Source organism: Gopherus flavomarginatus, chromosome 3, assembly GCF_025201925.1.
Source record: "Gopherus flavomarginatus isolate rGopFla2 chromosome 3, rGopFla2.mat.asm, whole genome shotgun sequence".
Lineage (NCBI taxonomy): Eukaryota > Metazoa > Chordata > Testudines > Testudinidae > Gopherus > Gopherus flavomarginatus.
In genome coordinates, this window is record NC_066619.1 from 239,149,434 (window position 1) to 239,166,578 (window position 17,145).

The 17,145-nt window shown below is 43.9% G+C and overlaps 1 protein-coding gene across 5 annotated transcripts in view; it reads left to right on the forward strand.

Moving 5' to 3' along the window:
• The window catches only part of ATP8A1 (ATPase phospholipid transporting 8A1), a 267,561-nt gene that overhangs the window by 209,753 nt on the left and 40,663 nt on the right, over positions 1–17,145 (forward strand). For all 5 annotated transcript variants that reach the window (XM_050947405.1, XM_050947406.1, XM_050947404.1 and 2 more), the window contains one exon: positions 8,233–8,294. In XM_050947405.1, coding sequence (XP_050803362.1) covers positions 8,233–8,294 — 62 coding nt within the window. The remainder of the gene's footprint in view (positions 1–8,232; positions 8,295–17,145) is intronic.

Genomic DNA, 17,145 nt, shown 5'->3' on the forward strand with positions numbered 1-17,145 from the left:
TTAGTGAGCACACTGTGATATAGGATAAAGATTCTGGTGGGAGTCGAGGAGTTCAGGCAGCTGAACAAGAGCGCTGAGATGCTGTGAGAGTGCTCTAGCATCTTCAGTCCGAGGTTGCCACAAAATTGACATACTGATGTTATTGTTCTAGGCTATCTATACTTTCTGAATATTCTGGATAATCATTAGAGAGCTTGATTTTAAGTGACATGGTATATGGGCATTTGTAAATACATCTCTACCTCGATATAACGCTGTCCTTGGAAGCCAAAAAATCTTATAGGTGAAACCGTGTTATACTGAACTTGCTTTGATCCACTGGAGTGTGCAGCCCCACCCCCCCTGAAGCAATGCTTTACCGCGTTATATCCAAATGTGTGTTATATTGGGTGGCGTTATATCGAGGTAGCGGTGTGTCTTCACCTTTACATGTATCTTTTTTGTTTAGTCTGGAAAAGAGAAGACTGAAAGGGAACATAACAGTTTTCAGTTTTCAAAAGGTTGTCACAAGGAGGAGAGAGAAAAAAATTCTTTTTAACCTCTGAGGATATGACTAGAAGCAGTGGGTTTAATTGTAGCAAAGGAGGTTTAGGTCAGACATTAGGAAAAACTTCCTAACTGTCAGGGTGGTTAAACACTGGAATAAACCTAGGGAAGTTGTGGAATCTCCATCACTGAAGATTTTTAAGAGCAGGTTAAACAAACACCTGTCAGGGATAGTGTAGATAATACTTAGTCCTGCCATGAGTGCAGGGGTCTGGACTAGATGACCTCTCGAGGTCCCTTCCAGTCCTATGATTCTATGTACACGGGCTATACAGATGGTCATCTAGTCAGTGTGTAAACTGGACATATGGGCATTTGCTAATATGCTGAAAAATCAGACCTAGAAAGCTTTGGACATCTAAAAATGCAGCCAAAGCATCTGAAAATTGCTTCAGCTCTCAAGTGTTTTTCTTATGCTGTTTCTCTTCTTTGATCTGAGATTTCTCTTCCATCTCATTTCTTGTTCATCTGTTTCTTCTTTCATCATGAGGAAAATTCTAGACTACCAGAACTGTAGCATCCTCTGTTAGGAAACCGGGAGAAAAAGAAGAGTGAAAGGCATAAAGACTTCACCCCTTACATCTCTTTTATTTATTATTTTTGTCTTCTCTGCTGAAAACATGAATTCTAGCTTTCAGTTCTTCCAGTTCAGCTCCCTTTGTTCAGTATAGTAATTTCTCTTTCAGATTAGAAGATAAGACCAAGATTGATACTAGGAAGGGACATGAAGTATAGAGACAAAATTAGGAGGCTCCCAGCTAGAAAAGACCACAATTAAGAACCATCTGGTGACTCTACACTAATTTGCAGGTTTCCAGTCCCTAATAACTTTTGGAGAGCATCTTTCAGGGATTCCTATAAGAGTGTGCAGGACCCCTCTGGCAGGAAGAATGTCAAAATGAACCCTTCTGAGGATCCTAGTGGAGAAAATATCTGAGACAATACTTCAGGGGACCTTCTTCTTGAGTAATAATGACTGTCTTTCTCAAGCCCTTTACTATCTTTACCCCACATGTTTGATTCCTACTTGCTCTCTTCCAGTGATGCGTTAGTGTTGGTGGTGCTTTTGTGGTAATCAGTGCCTTCTTTCTGAATTCCTGAGAATTGAAAAGCACTGAGGTAGAGAGATATTGTCCCTATTTTATAGAGGAGAAGGCTGAGGTGCAGAGACATGGTATGACTCACCTGTAGTCTCTTGGAAGTTATGTTACAGAATCAGAGATGGAAACCTGTATCACTAAAGAGTTTGTGATGAGAATCAAGGGTTGGTATCGTTGTCTTTTAAAGGCTCTACATTGTACCAGCCTCCATCGAAGAAGCATTGAGGACATCCCCCTACTTCAGCTCTCAGGTCTTTTTTAATCTAGCTGGTTCCAGAATAAAAAAGAGAGAGTGATTTCTATAGTTCTCTTCCTTTCTTCTGGAGCTAAGGTGCATGCACTAGAAGGTAACCTCTGACTCCGCAACAGGTGTTGAACTACTAAGTTTGCCTTCAGATCCCATGCTTCTGCTCTTAGACCTCTCCTTCCTGTGGTGAAATGTATTCCCCTGGGTTGGGAAAAGGCCTTTCATTATATTTTCACTTCACTGTTCTCCCCTGGATACTATGCAAAATCAGATTGGACAGGGCAGTCAATATCTGGGTGGCCCCTAAGGTCTGTGGACATGTATGAAAGTTTTCCTGCATCCTTTTACTGTGGAAGTAGCTCCATTTGTTACTAAAACCTCATCTTTGCATGTTGAATAATTAAGTTTGATAACTTCCATTCTTAGAGTTTTTCACCTGACAAAATGTTGTTTCATTTGTCTAGAAATTCATAATTGATTTTGGACTTCCATGTTAATAAGCCCATGATTCTGCCAACCCTCTACCCAAATCCTTCCTCTCCCCTTGAGAAGAAACTACACATTGTGAGTGCAGGGAGAACCATTTAGTTTTACCTACTTCATATGCAGCCCTTCTGAAATACAAAGATAGTTTGTCCATTTCTAACACCCTAGGTAGAGTCTCTAGCTACTATGACACCAACAGTCATTGATTAAACACTTGTGAACAAATGGGCTTAACTCCACCTATGCCACTGAGAGACCACTCTAACCTCCTGCGCAGGGTGGGACTAAAGTCCCCAGGCTAAAAATCTGCAAAGCTATAGTCAGTTCCTTACAAATGTTTCTCACTTTCCCATGTGTTTATAGATAGCAGAGGCAGACTTAATACTTAACATATTCCAAGTCACCTTTCACATAAACCCACCTTCCCTTATAGGACTGCTTAATATGTCTACTTATAGTCTGGAATTTTCCAAAGGATGCAAGAAGGAAGGGACAAATGACAAAGGGAAATTACTCACTGGTCATTACATTTGTTTGAGTTGCCCCTCAACCCATCCTGCATCCTATTTTGGCTGAATTGATGGAATCTGTCCTTATCCTTTGCCTTTCAAAATACTGGCAACCCCTCTAGCTTTGTGTAATCTACAGACTTGATCAGTATGCTCTGTATACCGATATCCAGATAATTAATAAATATGTTAACGCCAGATCCTGAACAGATCCTTGTAGAACCCCTCTCAAGAGCTCCTTCCAATCTGACATCATTCCATTAATAGTTAATTCATTGTTTGCAGTTGTTTAACCAATATGTATCCACTTAATGGTAGTTCTGCTGAGCCTGCATTTCTCCCGTTTATTTATCAGAATGTCATGTGGGACTGTGTCAAAAGCCAAGTCCAAATATATTATGTCCAACACATTTCCCCTATCTACCAAACCAGTTACTCTATCAAAGAAGGAAATCAAGCTCTATTGGCATGATTTGTTCTTAGTAAATCCATGCTGGCTGCTAGTTAATACCTGTGCATCCTCCAGGTATTTGCAAATTAAATGTTTTATACATTGTTCTAGAAGCTTTCCAGATATCAAGGTCAGGATGACTGGTCTATAGTTCCCAGGTCCTCCTTTTCCCCCTTTTTAAAGATGGGCAGTACATAAGCCATTCTCCAGTTTTCTGGGACTTCTCCTGTCATCCATGAGTTTGCATCCATTATTTCCAGTGACTCTGACGGGTTTTTTCCCAGCTAATTCCTTCAGCAACCTGGGGTGAATAGCATCAGGCCCCACTGACTTGAATTACTCAAATTGGTCAGAAGTTCTCTGACATGCTCTTTACTTATCCTGATCTGCATCCCTTCCCCTTCATCGTCTATGGTAATTTTTATAGCCATCTGGTCAGGTTATTTTTTTGTGAGAAGACTGAGGCAAAGTAGGCATTGAGCAGCTCTGTGTTCCTATCATCTTCCCTTACCAGTTCACCTTCTCCATTGAGCAATGGACCCACACCATCCCTGATCATTCTTTTTTGTCTGACATATCTGAAGAACCCCTTCTTGTTGTCTCTAGCATTCCTTGACAGATGTAACTCATTCTGTGCCTTGTCTTTTCTGTTTTTGTCTCTACATACTTGTGCTATTCCCATGTATACTTCCTTGGTGACATGCTCCTCCTTCCTTTTCCTGTATGTATCCCTTCGATAGCTAAAAAGCTCCTTGTGCAGCCACATTGGCCTCCTGTGGCTCTTCTTATCTTTCCTCTGTATTGGAATAGCTTCATGTCGAGCCTCTAGTATTACATCTTTTAGGAACTGCCAGCCCCCTTCATCTTGTTTTCTTCCTAATTGGTCTTTCCGTGGGACCTTGCCTACTATTTCTCTGAGTTGGTTGAAATCTCCCCTTCTGAAGTCCAGTGTCCTTGTTTTGCTATTCTACTGTCCTCCTTTCCTTAGGATCTTGATTTCTATCACATCATAATCATTTCCTCCGAAGTTCCTGACTCCCTTCGTGTTCGCAACTAATTCATCCCTGGTGGTCAAAACAGATCCAAAATGGATGACCACCCCCCCCCAGTTGTTTCCTCAGCTTTCTGAATCAGAAAGTTTTCCCCTACACATGCTAAGAACTTGAAGAACATATTATGCTTTTCTGTAATAGTCTTCCAGCAGATATCAGGGAAGTTAAAATCCCGCATCAATACTAGCTCATGTATGTTAGCTAATCATAGAATTATAGAATTGGAAGGGACCTTAAGAGGTCATCTAGCACAGTCCCCTGCACTCATGGAAGGACTAAGTATTATCTAGACCAGGGGCCGGCAATGTCCCTCCAGCCTGTGCCGATTCCCACAGCTCCCATTGGCTGGGAACGGCAAACTGCCGCCACTGGGAGCAGCAGGGGGCCATGCCTGCAGATGGTCAATGTAAACAAAATCTCTCATGGCCACCAACAGATTACCCTCATAGGCCATGTGCCAAAGATTGCTGATCCCTAATCTAGACCATCCCTAACAGGTGTTTGTCTAACCTGCTTCTAAAAGTCTCTGGTGGAGATTCTATAGCCTCTCTAGGCCATTTATTCCAGTGCTTAACTACCCTGACAGGAAGTTTTTTCTAATTTCCAACCTAAACCACCCTTACTGCAATTTAAGCCCATTGCTTCTTGTCCTATCCTCAGAGGTTAGTGAGAACAATTCTTTTCCCTTCCCCTTATAGCAACCTTTTATGTAGTTGAAAACTGTTATCATGTCCCCTCTCAATCTTCTGTTCTCCAGACTAAACAAAGCCAAATTTTTCAATCTTCCCTCATAGGTCATGTTTTCTTGATCCTTAATCATTTTTGTTGCTCTTCCCTGGACTTTCTCCAATTTGTCCACATCTTTCCTGAAATATGGTGCCCAGAACTGGACACACTACTCCAACTGAGATCTAACCAGCACAGAGTAGAGCAGAAGAATTACTTCTTGTGCCTTCCTTACAACACTCCTGCTAATACATCCCAGAATGATGTTTGCTTTTTTTTGCAACAGTATTACACTGTTGACTCATATTTAGCTTGTGATCCACTATGACCCCCCAGATCCCTTTTTTGCAATACTCCTTCCTAGGTAGTCATTTCCCATTTTGTATGTGTGCAACTGATTGTACTTTCTTAAGTGGGGTACTTTGCTTTTGTCCTTATCAAATTGCATCCTATTTACTTTAGACCAACTCTCCAGTTTGTCCAGATCACTTTGAATTTTGCTCCTATTCTCCAAAGCACTTGCAACCCTTCCTGGCTTAATATCATCCACAAACTTTATAAGTGTACTCTCTATGCCATTCTATAAATCATTTATGAAGATATTAAACAGAATCAGACCCAGAACTAATCCCTGTGGGCAGAGCCATTCCTTGGGTATGGTGAATCAGGGTGACCGCCCCGAGCCCTGCACTTTGGGGGGGCGCACTTCTAATCGTGAGGAGGCAGGCGGGGTGGCGAAGTGGGTGGGTGAGCAGAGTGAGGAGGCGAACAGGTAGGTGAGCAGCAGGCGAGTGGGCTGGGCGAAAAAGAGCCCTCCGCACACATAAGAACCTCCCCCACCCCTCGGTGCCTCCTGCGGGCCCCACCGATCAGTGCCTCCCCCTCCCTCTCAGTGCCTACCACCTGCCACAGATCAGATGTTTTGCAGCATCATATGGCGCTGAGGGGGGAGGGGAGGGAAGGGGAGCGAGGGAGCAGCGCACTGGGGACTGGACGGAGCCAGGGGGAGCACCCCCTGGCAGATTAGAAACTCAGCACCTATGTCCCAGCCCCCCACACCCCTGGGGACGGCCCTGCCTGTTGCACCCCACTTGACTGTGAAGTCCTGATTATTGTCTGGGAATGGTTTTCCAACCAGTTATGCACCCACCTTATAGTAGCTCCTCCTAGGCTGTATTTCCTAGTTTAGTTATGAGTAGGTCGTGCAAGACATGCCCCCTTCTGCACCCTGAACTCCTCATTTCCGTATTTTCTTCCTTTTTAATGTATCAAGAGCCTCTTCTCTCCAGTTGATGTATTTACTGTTCCCAGAAGGCTGAAAGGCAAAAAATCTTTGGCCTCTCCCCCTAGGCAAACTTCCAAGCAAACTCCCCCTATTTGCATCTACTCCATCTGTGCACCTCTCTTGGTCGTCTATATATCTAGTGTTGAAGCAGGCAGGAACATCCACATCTATAACCTTTTGTAGCAGCAATATATAGCATGTCAGCAAGTAATAATAGCCCCAATCCCTCTATCTGTCAGGGTTTTTTCAATATGCAGTGTAGTTGTAGCTGTGTCAGTACCAGTCTTTTCACTGTCAACCAACAAAAGAGCTGTCACTAACAGCAGCTATTGCAACAATCACTAAACAACCTGAAGGCTAATTAAGCTTTGGGATTTCCTATTTTCCTAAAATAAGGTTTTTGTCATAATTTTGTAATTATGTCAGTAAAAAAGTAATTTTATGATTCTTGACTATGACACTGTTGACATCCCGTTATCCTGATGAACCATTAGTGATTTCTTTTGAAGGGGAAAGACAGAAGTACTTCTAATGCATGATAAAAACTAATTTCTGTTCCAGCCTTTTGTAAAAGGGATATAAAGGGAGTAAAATGAAAATAAACAAGTAAAATGTTTAAATTCACAAACAGTAGAATAATAAAATTAATCAACAGAATATCAATAAACCTAATGCAAGGCAAGGTAGCAAAAAGTGGATTGTGCAGTATACTTTCTACTACAGACTGCAACTACCTGCCTGTTGAGTTCTGTATCTTTCTCATGCTCTCAACCCAAACTGACTAAAGAGGAAAAGAGCTCCTCTCTCCTTTTTTTTTTTCCCTTCTGACTTGGCCATTATTTCTTTCCTTACTGCCACCCAAATTTCCCTTCTTTTTCTTCCCCTTTCTCACGACCTGTCTCCTCTTTCTTTCAGGTATCTCATCTCACTCCTTTTTTGTGTCCCCTCCTTGCTTCATAAAAAAACTATTAAAAGGATTACATACAGTAGTGCTTCCTTTCCATTGCTAAAGTGATTGGGATCTGTACAACATAATAAACTTTCTGGTTTGTTTGACGAAGTGTGTATTCACCCATGAAAGCTTATGCTCCAATACATCTGTTAGTCGATAAGGTGCCACAGGACTCTTTGCTGCTTTTACAGATCCAGACTAACATGGCTACCCCCCGATATTCAAAATTCATGTTTCAGGAAGCCTTGCAAATGTGCTTTTATATACACAGATACTTATGTTTGTGTATGAGGTAGTATATATACGTTAGTGTATATAAGATGTGTATATCCACACACAAACTTGTATACAAACACATTAAATACACAAAATCACAGAACTGTCCAATTTTGGCCAGCTCAAATAACAAACATTCCAAAAAAGAATTAAAATGCTAGGGCAGAAGAGTTGGCTATCCCTATTCCAGAAACATGTTTGCTTAGATAAATAGATAGGCAGGCAGACAGACAGTATCATGTCCAAAAATATGTATACTTCATATATGCCTTGAGAGAAATTATTGTGTTTGTAAATTCTGTGATTAAAAAATATATTTAGCTTTTATGTTTCTTACATAATTTATAGCTGGAAAGTTCTGGAGAGCTAAGACATTAATAATTGCTCTCCCTGCTCTGACCAGTCACTGGTCACCACTACTAAAGATAACCTAAAAGGAATTCATTTCAGGAAATTCTGCCTTGTCTTGTGTTGGGAGCACCAGACCCAGTGCCCAACAGAAAGAATCCTGTTAGACTATACCTTTACAAAAACAGAATTGCAGGGAATATCCCATAAATAAACCTTTTTTAAAAAATCATCATTCTTTTTTTTTCTTGCAGGTACTGTATTTGGCAATGGTAAAACTTCAGACTACCTGCTCTTGGGTAACATTGTTTACACTGTAAGTCTTGCTGCCGTTGTCTGGTGTTCTATTAGCTGGTTATTTTTTCTTATCTCTTTCTCTTTTAACTTTGCTTCTTCTTTATTCTATATATGTATACTTAATAATGATATAGTAAGGGAGAGGGGAGGGATAGCTCAGTGGTTTGAGCATTGGCCTGCTAAACCCAGCATTGTGAGTTCAATCCTTGAGGGGGCCATTTAGGGATCTGGGGCAAAAATTGGTCCTGCTAGTGAAGGCAGGGGGCTGGACTCAATGACCTTTCAAGGTCCCTTCCAGTTCTAGGAGGTTGGTATATCTCCAATTATTACCTTTAAAAAATGCCTATATTTTAAATATATGTTTCCAATATTATTTATCCTTTTTCTTTCTTTGTGTCAACGCTTCCATGTAAAAAACAGTGTGGTGTCTTGAGAATAAATGGACAAATTGGATGATCCTGTGAGGTGCATGATTTGCAGACTCTGTTCTCTGCCAGCAAGCTCACAAAACAAAGGAGAAAGGATAGGCCTGTTTGCCCTTTTTACAGGGTGCTATCTTTTGTGCAAAGGAAAGAATGAGGATTGTAATTTCCTGGCATTTTCCATGGTGCATTTAAATCCCTGGGGGACAGACCCCAGATGATTCAGCAGTGAAATTGGTTTGGGGCCCTGTGTACACACAACTCTCTCTTCCTCCTCTTAATATTGGAGAAGATAGTGCCCCATGAGTCAAGGCCAACATCAAGGACTTGCTAGATGCTCCCCATGGAGGCATCTGAGTTGTCAGAAGTAACCAGAAACCTAACTCACTCACCTGTTACTTTCTTTTTGTTTATTAATTACAATTTGTACTTTTCTTTAGTTTTCTATCCCCTGTACTAGGTAATGGAATAAAAACATGTTTTTCATTTTCTTAAATACCTCTCTCAACCAGCAACTGAGGGCTTCCTCGAGTCATTAAAAACAGCAATCTCATATTGTTACTTGCACTTCTTTTTCCCTTCCTCTCTTAAGATAGGAATTCATTCCCTTAAAGTATGTTCCTGTTTCCCTATGCACAGAACAAAATAAATCCTGCTAGAGAAGTACAAACATACATCCTTATCAGGCTCATCTCCTTAGTGAAATGGGAAGTATCTGAATTGAAACAGGAGGAAATAGTCCTGAATAATCAATTGTTCTTCAAGTGTGTGTCAGTGTGGATACTACTGTCAAGGTGTATGCACTGCATGCATGCGAGATTGGATTTTTTTTGAATGGCAGTATCTGTGGGAGCCATGTATGCCCCCTGTGCCTTTTTGTGTTCCCATGAAAAGGCATAAAAGCCAGAGTGGCTGCATTCCTCCCTCAGTTCCTTTTTACCACCCATGGCAGCAAGACAGAACCCAGCAAGTGTCCGAACTTCAGAGACCTTAAATCAGTTCTTTCAACCTTTTAACAAAGAATATTATTGTCATGCTTTTTCTCTAAAGGATGTACCTTTTTTTAAAAAAAAAAGAGAGAGAGAAAAACCATTTGGTCCCCCTGCACACCTTCATGCCAACTATCACAGCTTGTGGTGAAGTCCAAGCACTCAGGATGCAAACCTGGCCTCCTGCAGTGGACTGATCTCTATCAAGGATGGATACACCCGATGCATCTTCTGCAGCCCAGCATCTCCCACAGTTCTGGATATCTGGGCTGCTCTCCTCACCCTGCAGCTCACTGGAGGCAGATCAGCATTTTGGCATTGCACGCTGTGGCCTTGTCCCCTCCGCACCCACCAGATTCTCTGCCTCTACAGCAGCAGACAGTTTGGCTGCTTCAATTGCTCCTGCCTTCACCTTTGTTTTTTTTTCATGTCTTCCCCGTTCTTGGGCACAAGGAGCAATGTTCTTCTGTTTCAGCAGTCCTCATCCTCCATGGGTTGGTTAACTGTCTGGGAGTATAACCCACTCTCAGCCTCTTCTGCAGTATCTATCTCCCTACCAGCTCCTCTGCCCCTATGCAGGTATGACAGAACTGCCAAGAAAGCACTGGCTCAAATCCAAGTCATGATCTGTATATGAGGCATCCTTCCCAGGATTGGTAGATGGCGAGTTGTGCCCAGCCTGCACCATCCAACCAACCCTAAACTCCATTAGGTCCCAGGGCTATGAGTCAAACAGGCAGGTAGAGTCCTCTACCCATCAAGGCAGCCATGATTCATCAGAGGAATAATGGATTGGGAATTCCAGTGCACAGCAGGACGAAGTTCCAAAAGCAAAGGAGGACCCTGACCACTCAACTTGAGGAGTAAGTCACAAGGGCCTCTACAGAACAGAGAAGGAGACTTGCAGGTTCTCACCGCCCCAAGTCTTAAAGTGAGTCCCGAATGCCCTGGGGGAAAAAAGCCGGGCTTCTAATCAGCCCCTCTCCCTTCCAAGTCAACCATGAAGATTCTAACCCAGGGGGAAGGGGAGCCAGTGGGGTATGATTCAGAGACAGATCCCTTGAGAGGGCTTCAAGCCCTAAAGAAGGCAAGCTGTAAAAGGCTTCACCATAGTACAGCAGAGCCTCCACACTCCCAAAGCATGCAAAAAGAGTTAAATCAAAAAACACAGAAAAGGGAAAAAGCTCAGAATATCTAGGAGATAAAAGTCCTTCGACTCTTCTTCCTCCTCCTCTTTTTTCCACTCATCCACTGAGAATGGTGAGCTATTGGACTCGAATTCTGATCAGGATTGGGAAAAAATACAGCAAAGATTTTTTTGCCCCTTTGAGAAGTTCTAGACTAGGTGCAATAAGGTCATCTCCATGATTCAAATCCAACTTGAACAGGCTCCTGAGAGTAAGTCTTAGAGTGAATTTCTCCTCTCAAAATCCTCCACCGCCACTGTGACACCCCTTAAGTCCTCCTTCCTGCTTTGCAAGAGCATCCCTCTCGTGGCTGGAAGATCTTAAAGTCCGTAAGGACAGAGATCACCCTGACTCTGTTTCTATTTTAAAGAAAGTCACCCCTAGCAACAGCATTAGATGCAATGAGGTTCTCAGCCCAAGCCATGGCTTCCAGCTCAGTAACCAGGCGCCACTGAGCTTTGATCCTGGAAAGTGGATATTTACTCTAAGCAGGTCCTCTGCTCAGCCAAGTTTACAGGCTGCCTGCTCTTTGGAGAAAAGCTGGATAAGGTGGTGGCTGACAGTGTGACAAAATCCAGACTGCCTCTCCCTTGTCCATTCAGTGTCCTCAGGAGAGAATATAGACCAACCTTCAGACAGAGGCGCTCCTTTTGCCCTTCATCATCACAGAAATACCAGCACAGGCACAACAGATTCTTCAGAGGAAAATAACTGAATCAGGGTTTGGGAGAAAAGTCCAGAGAAGTCTGAACCCCCACCAATCCACTTTATGTTACAGGTCACATAGGCCTCCACCCAGAGCTGAAGCTGGGGGTAGAGTTTCCCATTTCCTAAAGGAATGGTTTTCATTGATTACAGACAAGTGGATCAGGGAGATAGTGAGATAGGGATACTTCCTCAAGCTGCAGGCTCCATCTCATTCATTCTTCATCCAGGTGCCAGTTTCCAGAGACCCTTCAAAACACAGTGTGGTCCAGAAAAAAATATCTCAACTTCTGGATATAAGAGTGATTGAGTGGGTTCCCACAGAAGAAAGGTTCTGTGGATTCTATTCTATCTTCTTCATCATTCAGAAGTTCACAGGAAGGCAAGGGAGAGGGGGTTGGTATCAGAGCCATACTCAAACTCAAAAGGGTTAACAAATGGATGAAGAAAATGAACTTTCGGATGGAGATGCGGGCCTCTGTGGTGTCATCCCTGTCCTGGGAGGAATACTTGACCTCAGTGGATCTAGAAGACACACATCTCCTTATCCCCATCAGATTGTGCCACCACAGACTTCTGAGGTTCACCTACAGCAGGAAACATTATCAGTACCGAACACTCCTGCTCAGCCTGTCCATGGCCTCCAGGGTTTTTAGAAAGATAGTAAAAGCAGCAAAGAGTCCTGTGACACCTTATAGACTAACAGACGTATTGGAGCATGAGCTTTCATGGGTGAATACCCACTTCGTCGGATGCATGTATTCACCCATGAAAGCTCATGCTCCAATACGTCTGTTAGTCTATAAGGTGCCATGGTACTCTTTGCTGCTTTTACAGATCCAGACTAACACAGCTACCCCTCTGATACTAGAAAGATAATGTTGGTGATTATAGCCAGACTCAGGTTGAAGGGAATTTTCCTGTACTCCATCGTATACAAACATCCTGATCAGAGCTCCACTGCAACCAGCAGTGCACAAAGCCATGCCTCAGATGCTGAATCTTCTACAGGAGCACGGCTTCATCATCAATGTCAAGAGAAGTTCCTTGATTCCATCCACCAGAATAAGCCACCTGAGAGCGGAGTTAGATATCATCATAGCAAAGTTCTACCTATCATTAGAAAGGTTACAGAAAATCCAGGAGTTTATCATCCTGCTCTGGAGCTGCAAAAGGCCTACCATAGCACTGTGTTTCCAACTACTAGGCCTCCTGGTGTCATGTGTAGGGATCATTCCATGGGTCAGTCACCCAGCAGACATCTTCAAGCCTTCATCCCAAAAGTGTGGGACCACTTCCCAGAACACATGAAAGATCAAGTATGAGTTATGACACATGTTCAATTCCCCACAATGGTGATCAGCCCACAGCAATGTCTGCAAAGGCATGCCCATCTGCCTTCCAGATCCTCTAGCTCTCACAACTGATGCCTGCCTAGAGGGCTGGGGAGCTCATTTGGAGATCAGATCAACCCAGGATCTCTGGAACCCAGAGGAAGAGACTCACCGCATAAACCTTGTAGAGCTCAGAGCAGTCAAACTGGCCCTGCAACTGTTCCAGTCCATCCTAGCAGGGAACCATGTCCTAGTTCAATCAGACAATATAATTAAGGTTGCATATTTAAACAATGAAGGGGGAACAAGAAATCTGGCACTACAAGTGGAAATAATGAGGTGGGTGGAGCCATTTCTCCTTTCCTTCAGAGTCATCTACATAAAATAGGATCTGACTGCTTCAGGATCAACAATTCTGAGTGGTGCCTGAATCAGATGGTTTTCAGGCTAATTTTTCGGATGTTCAGCCTACCTTTGACTGACCTGTTTGCAAATCACATGAACACAAAGATGCCAAAATAATTCACAAGGAAGGTAGACCCCAGATTTTTGGGGACAGATGCCTTATCACTAAGACTACGTTTCAGTTACAGGTATTTTTAGTAAAAGTAATGGACAGGTAATAGGCAGTAAACAAAAATCCACAGCCCATGACCTGTCCATGACTTTTACTATATAGCCCGACTAAAACTACAGGGGGCAGCTCAGGGGTGGGAGGTCAGCTGTGGGTGCGAGATACGTGCAGCCCAGGGGGGGTGTCTCAAGTACTCGAAGAGGGGAGGGAGGATCGCTGCCAGGGGGCTGCCACAGGTGCTGTGTGGGACAGTTGGTGGGGATGGGGCAGGTTCCCTACCTGGCTCCTGGGAAGCAGCGATCTCCAGCTACTAGCTCCACATGCTGCCTCCGCTCCGCCCCAAACCCCAGTTCTGCAGCTCCCATTGGCTGGGAACTGCAGCCAGTGGGAGCTGTGGGAGCCGTGCCTACGGGCGAAGGCAGCACGTGGAGTTAGGAGCTAAGGGAGGGGATTTCCTGTCGCCCTTCCAGAGACCCCCCCCCCCAGGTAAGCACTGCCCCGCACCCCATCCCCAGTCCTGATCCCCCACACACCCAAACTCCTGCTGCTGGGAGGCCAGGGGGTCGAGACTGGGGCTGCCCAAGCTGCTCAGGCAGCTCCTGGGCCAGCCATATGGGCTGCTGCAGAAGTCACGGAAAGTCATGGAATCCGTGACTTCCGTGACAAACATGGAGCTTTACTTATCACACAGTTGACTGCAGGGCCTGCTGCAGTGTTTCCACCCTTTCCACTACTGGGAAGGTGGTCCAGCAAATAAAACAAGAATAGATTACTGTAATTCTGATAACTCATTAGCCAAGAAGATTTTGATTCTCAGATGAGATAGATCTGAACCTGGAGCCTCCACTCCAACTTTTGTGAAGACCGGACCTTCTCTTGCAAAGTCCTATTCTTCATCCTTCAACTAACAGCCTGGCTATTCAGATGGAAGCACTAGAGGGTCTCAGTCTGTTGTCCAGACTTATTAAGGCCATGCTTTTGTCTATGAAAGCTATGGACACTAAAAGTGTGCTCTTCTGTGTGGTCCAGATTCAACAACTAGTGCCAAAGCACAATGCAAATCCCAGAAATTCAGGGATTCCAACCATTCTGGACTTTCTCCAAGAAGGCACAGACAGTGCCTTTCAGCCCAGTACCATTGCACATCAGGTATCTGCTCTTTACTACTGTGCTATTTGCAGGGTCCTTGGGCTCCTTGGCAGACAATCTACAGTAGCCAGATTCCTTTGAGCAGTCTGATTAGTCAGACCAGCAGTCAGGCCACTCTTTCCAAAATAGAATCTAATGCTGGTTTTGAGGGCCTTGACAAGCCATCTCTTAGAGCCTTTAACTTCAGTGTTGGCGTTTTATTTATCTATTAAGATTTGTTTCTCAATAGCTGTCAGACCTGGCAGCTTTATCTATCCAGCAGCCTTAGTAGTGCTCAGGACACCAGAATCCTTTCTTCCTAAGGTAAATTCCTCCATCCACACTTCTCACCACACTTCTCAAGAGGTTGTGCTTCCTTCATTCATTTTCCGATCACATTTTCCAACTGAAAAGATGTGGCACAGCTTAGATGTCAGAAGAGTATTGAAAATATATCTCAAGTGTACAGAATCAACAAGAAGATCAGGCCCTCTATTTGTGTCCTTCCATCCAAAATGTCAGGAACTCAGACCTTCCAAGTCCTTCACTGCTATGTGGATTAGATGATGTATTGTCATAGCCTACAAATCATCAGAAGTTCATGTTCCAGAAGGGATCAAGGCAAACTCCATGACATCCCTAGCAAACTTATGAGCTGAATAAGCAAGTTTGTCCACATCAGAAATTTGCAAAGCAGCATCTTGATCTACAGCTAACACCTTTATTAAGCACTATAAGATGGATTTTCTGTCTTCAGCAGAGGTCTCCTTTGGCAGGAAGGTGCTGCATCTGGCGGCCCAGAAATAAGTCTTTTGAGCAAAGAGGGGGATACTTCCTTGTTTCCTTTCCTAACAAACATTTTTTCATAACCCTCCCTATATCTGTTCACTTCTTGCTACTTCCCAGATCTCCATAATTGTAGAAGACACTGGGATGCAGAATGGAAAATTTCTTATCAATAATTTCCTTTATGCTAGCAGCATCTCCCACAATTCTACCAACTCTATATAGCTCATGAGCCAAAGATCAGATACTAAGTGACATCATTACCATATGACTGTCTTTCTTGGTCTAATGTACGTAGTTATTTCATTACCTCTGGAGTATTTGTTAGTGATTTTACACAAGTTTTACAGCTTTGGAAAAGCTTGCAGCAAGTGGAAGCAGAGGGGGCATGGCCAGAGCATGCAGTGGTGAAACAGTGATCAATCTCTGGTGAGCTATGGAGTGAGGAGAGCAGCCCAGACATGCAGAATTGTGGGAGACTGAACAGGAACACTAAGGGAGAGCCTCATCCCAGATAAGTGCTTGGTATGCTAGTCCTTCTCAGCCTGGACACGCAAGTCTAGGGATGTGCAGCTCAGCATACATCTACTGGAGCAATTCATGTGGTTCACTTTGGACCTAACAGCGACAATTAGGACTAGAGTGAGACCAGATAAACCAGCATTGACCAGCGCTCCCTCAAACTCTCTCTGTACTCCGGGAGCAGTGAAAAGAAGGTGAAGAGGATATTGACGGAGTCAGTGCTGATGACTGCTTTGGCCCCAGTTGTCTCAGCATCAACAGCCCCATCGCTAGTAGTTCTGGCACTGGCAATTCAGGCTTCTGTACCAACTGCCCGAATCAGCTCATGCAGCAAAGCCAGCACCTGAAACCACTCATAAATGGGATAGGGACTCTCATAGCCAGTCTGAGCATAAGCATAGCTCCTGGACCGAGGGGAGCTTCTGGAGAGAGAACACAGAACACCACTCTAAGGGCAAAATCCATTAAGCAGTCAAGTAGACCAGCACAGATCCTCATACCAATGCCCATGATGGGCAAAGCAAGGACCTCAGATATTCTGCAGGGGCATCCATACCACCCAGGAGACCTTCCCAGTACTGAAGAGCTGCCCAGCACTGGAGCTGGTACCAGCCCGATTCCATCCCTTGGGATAACCTTTCAGTAAGAAAATATATGCCTCCTCCCCATTGTCAACATATTATGTCTCACCAGCATCAAGCAAAGATCCCTCTTCCCCTGCCATCAGAGAATGAACCCAAAGAGGGTATCAGGGATTCCCTATTCAGAGCAGTGCCCCAGCTGGTGCAGATATGGCTCTGGGCTGGCAACATCTTATTCCTGGGTCTGACAGCCGGAATATCATCAACAGAAGAACCTAGGTACCCCAAGGGATGCCTATCTTCCACCTCCTTAATTAATCAAGCCTCAAATGCAACATCATAGTCTTTAACTTCTCTCAGGGTCAAATAGCGAAATCCTTTTGCTACTGGAGTTGTGGAACTGTGACAAATGCTGTGTTGGCTGATCCAGTGGGAAATGAACTGGCGGTCTCCAGAGCAAAAAGCAAGAGCTGTTATAGCTGGAGTGAAGGCTCTCTAGCTGGACCTCTAACAGACTTATATGCTTTGCCGATCGGTCACAGAAGGAGACCTGTAACACACACTTACCAGTGGATTACAGTACTATGTAGCAGCTGTTCCTTTGGTTTATAGAAAACTTAATTCCTTTTACCAAGCTTCCAT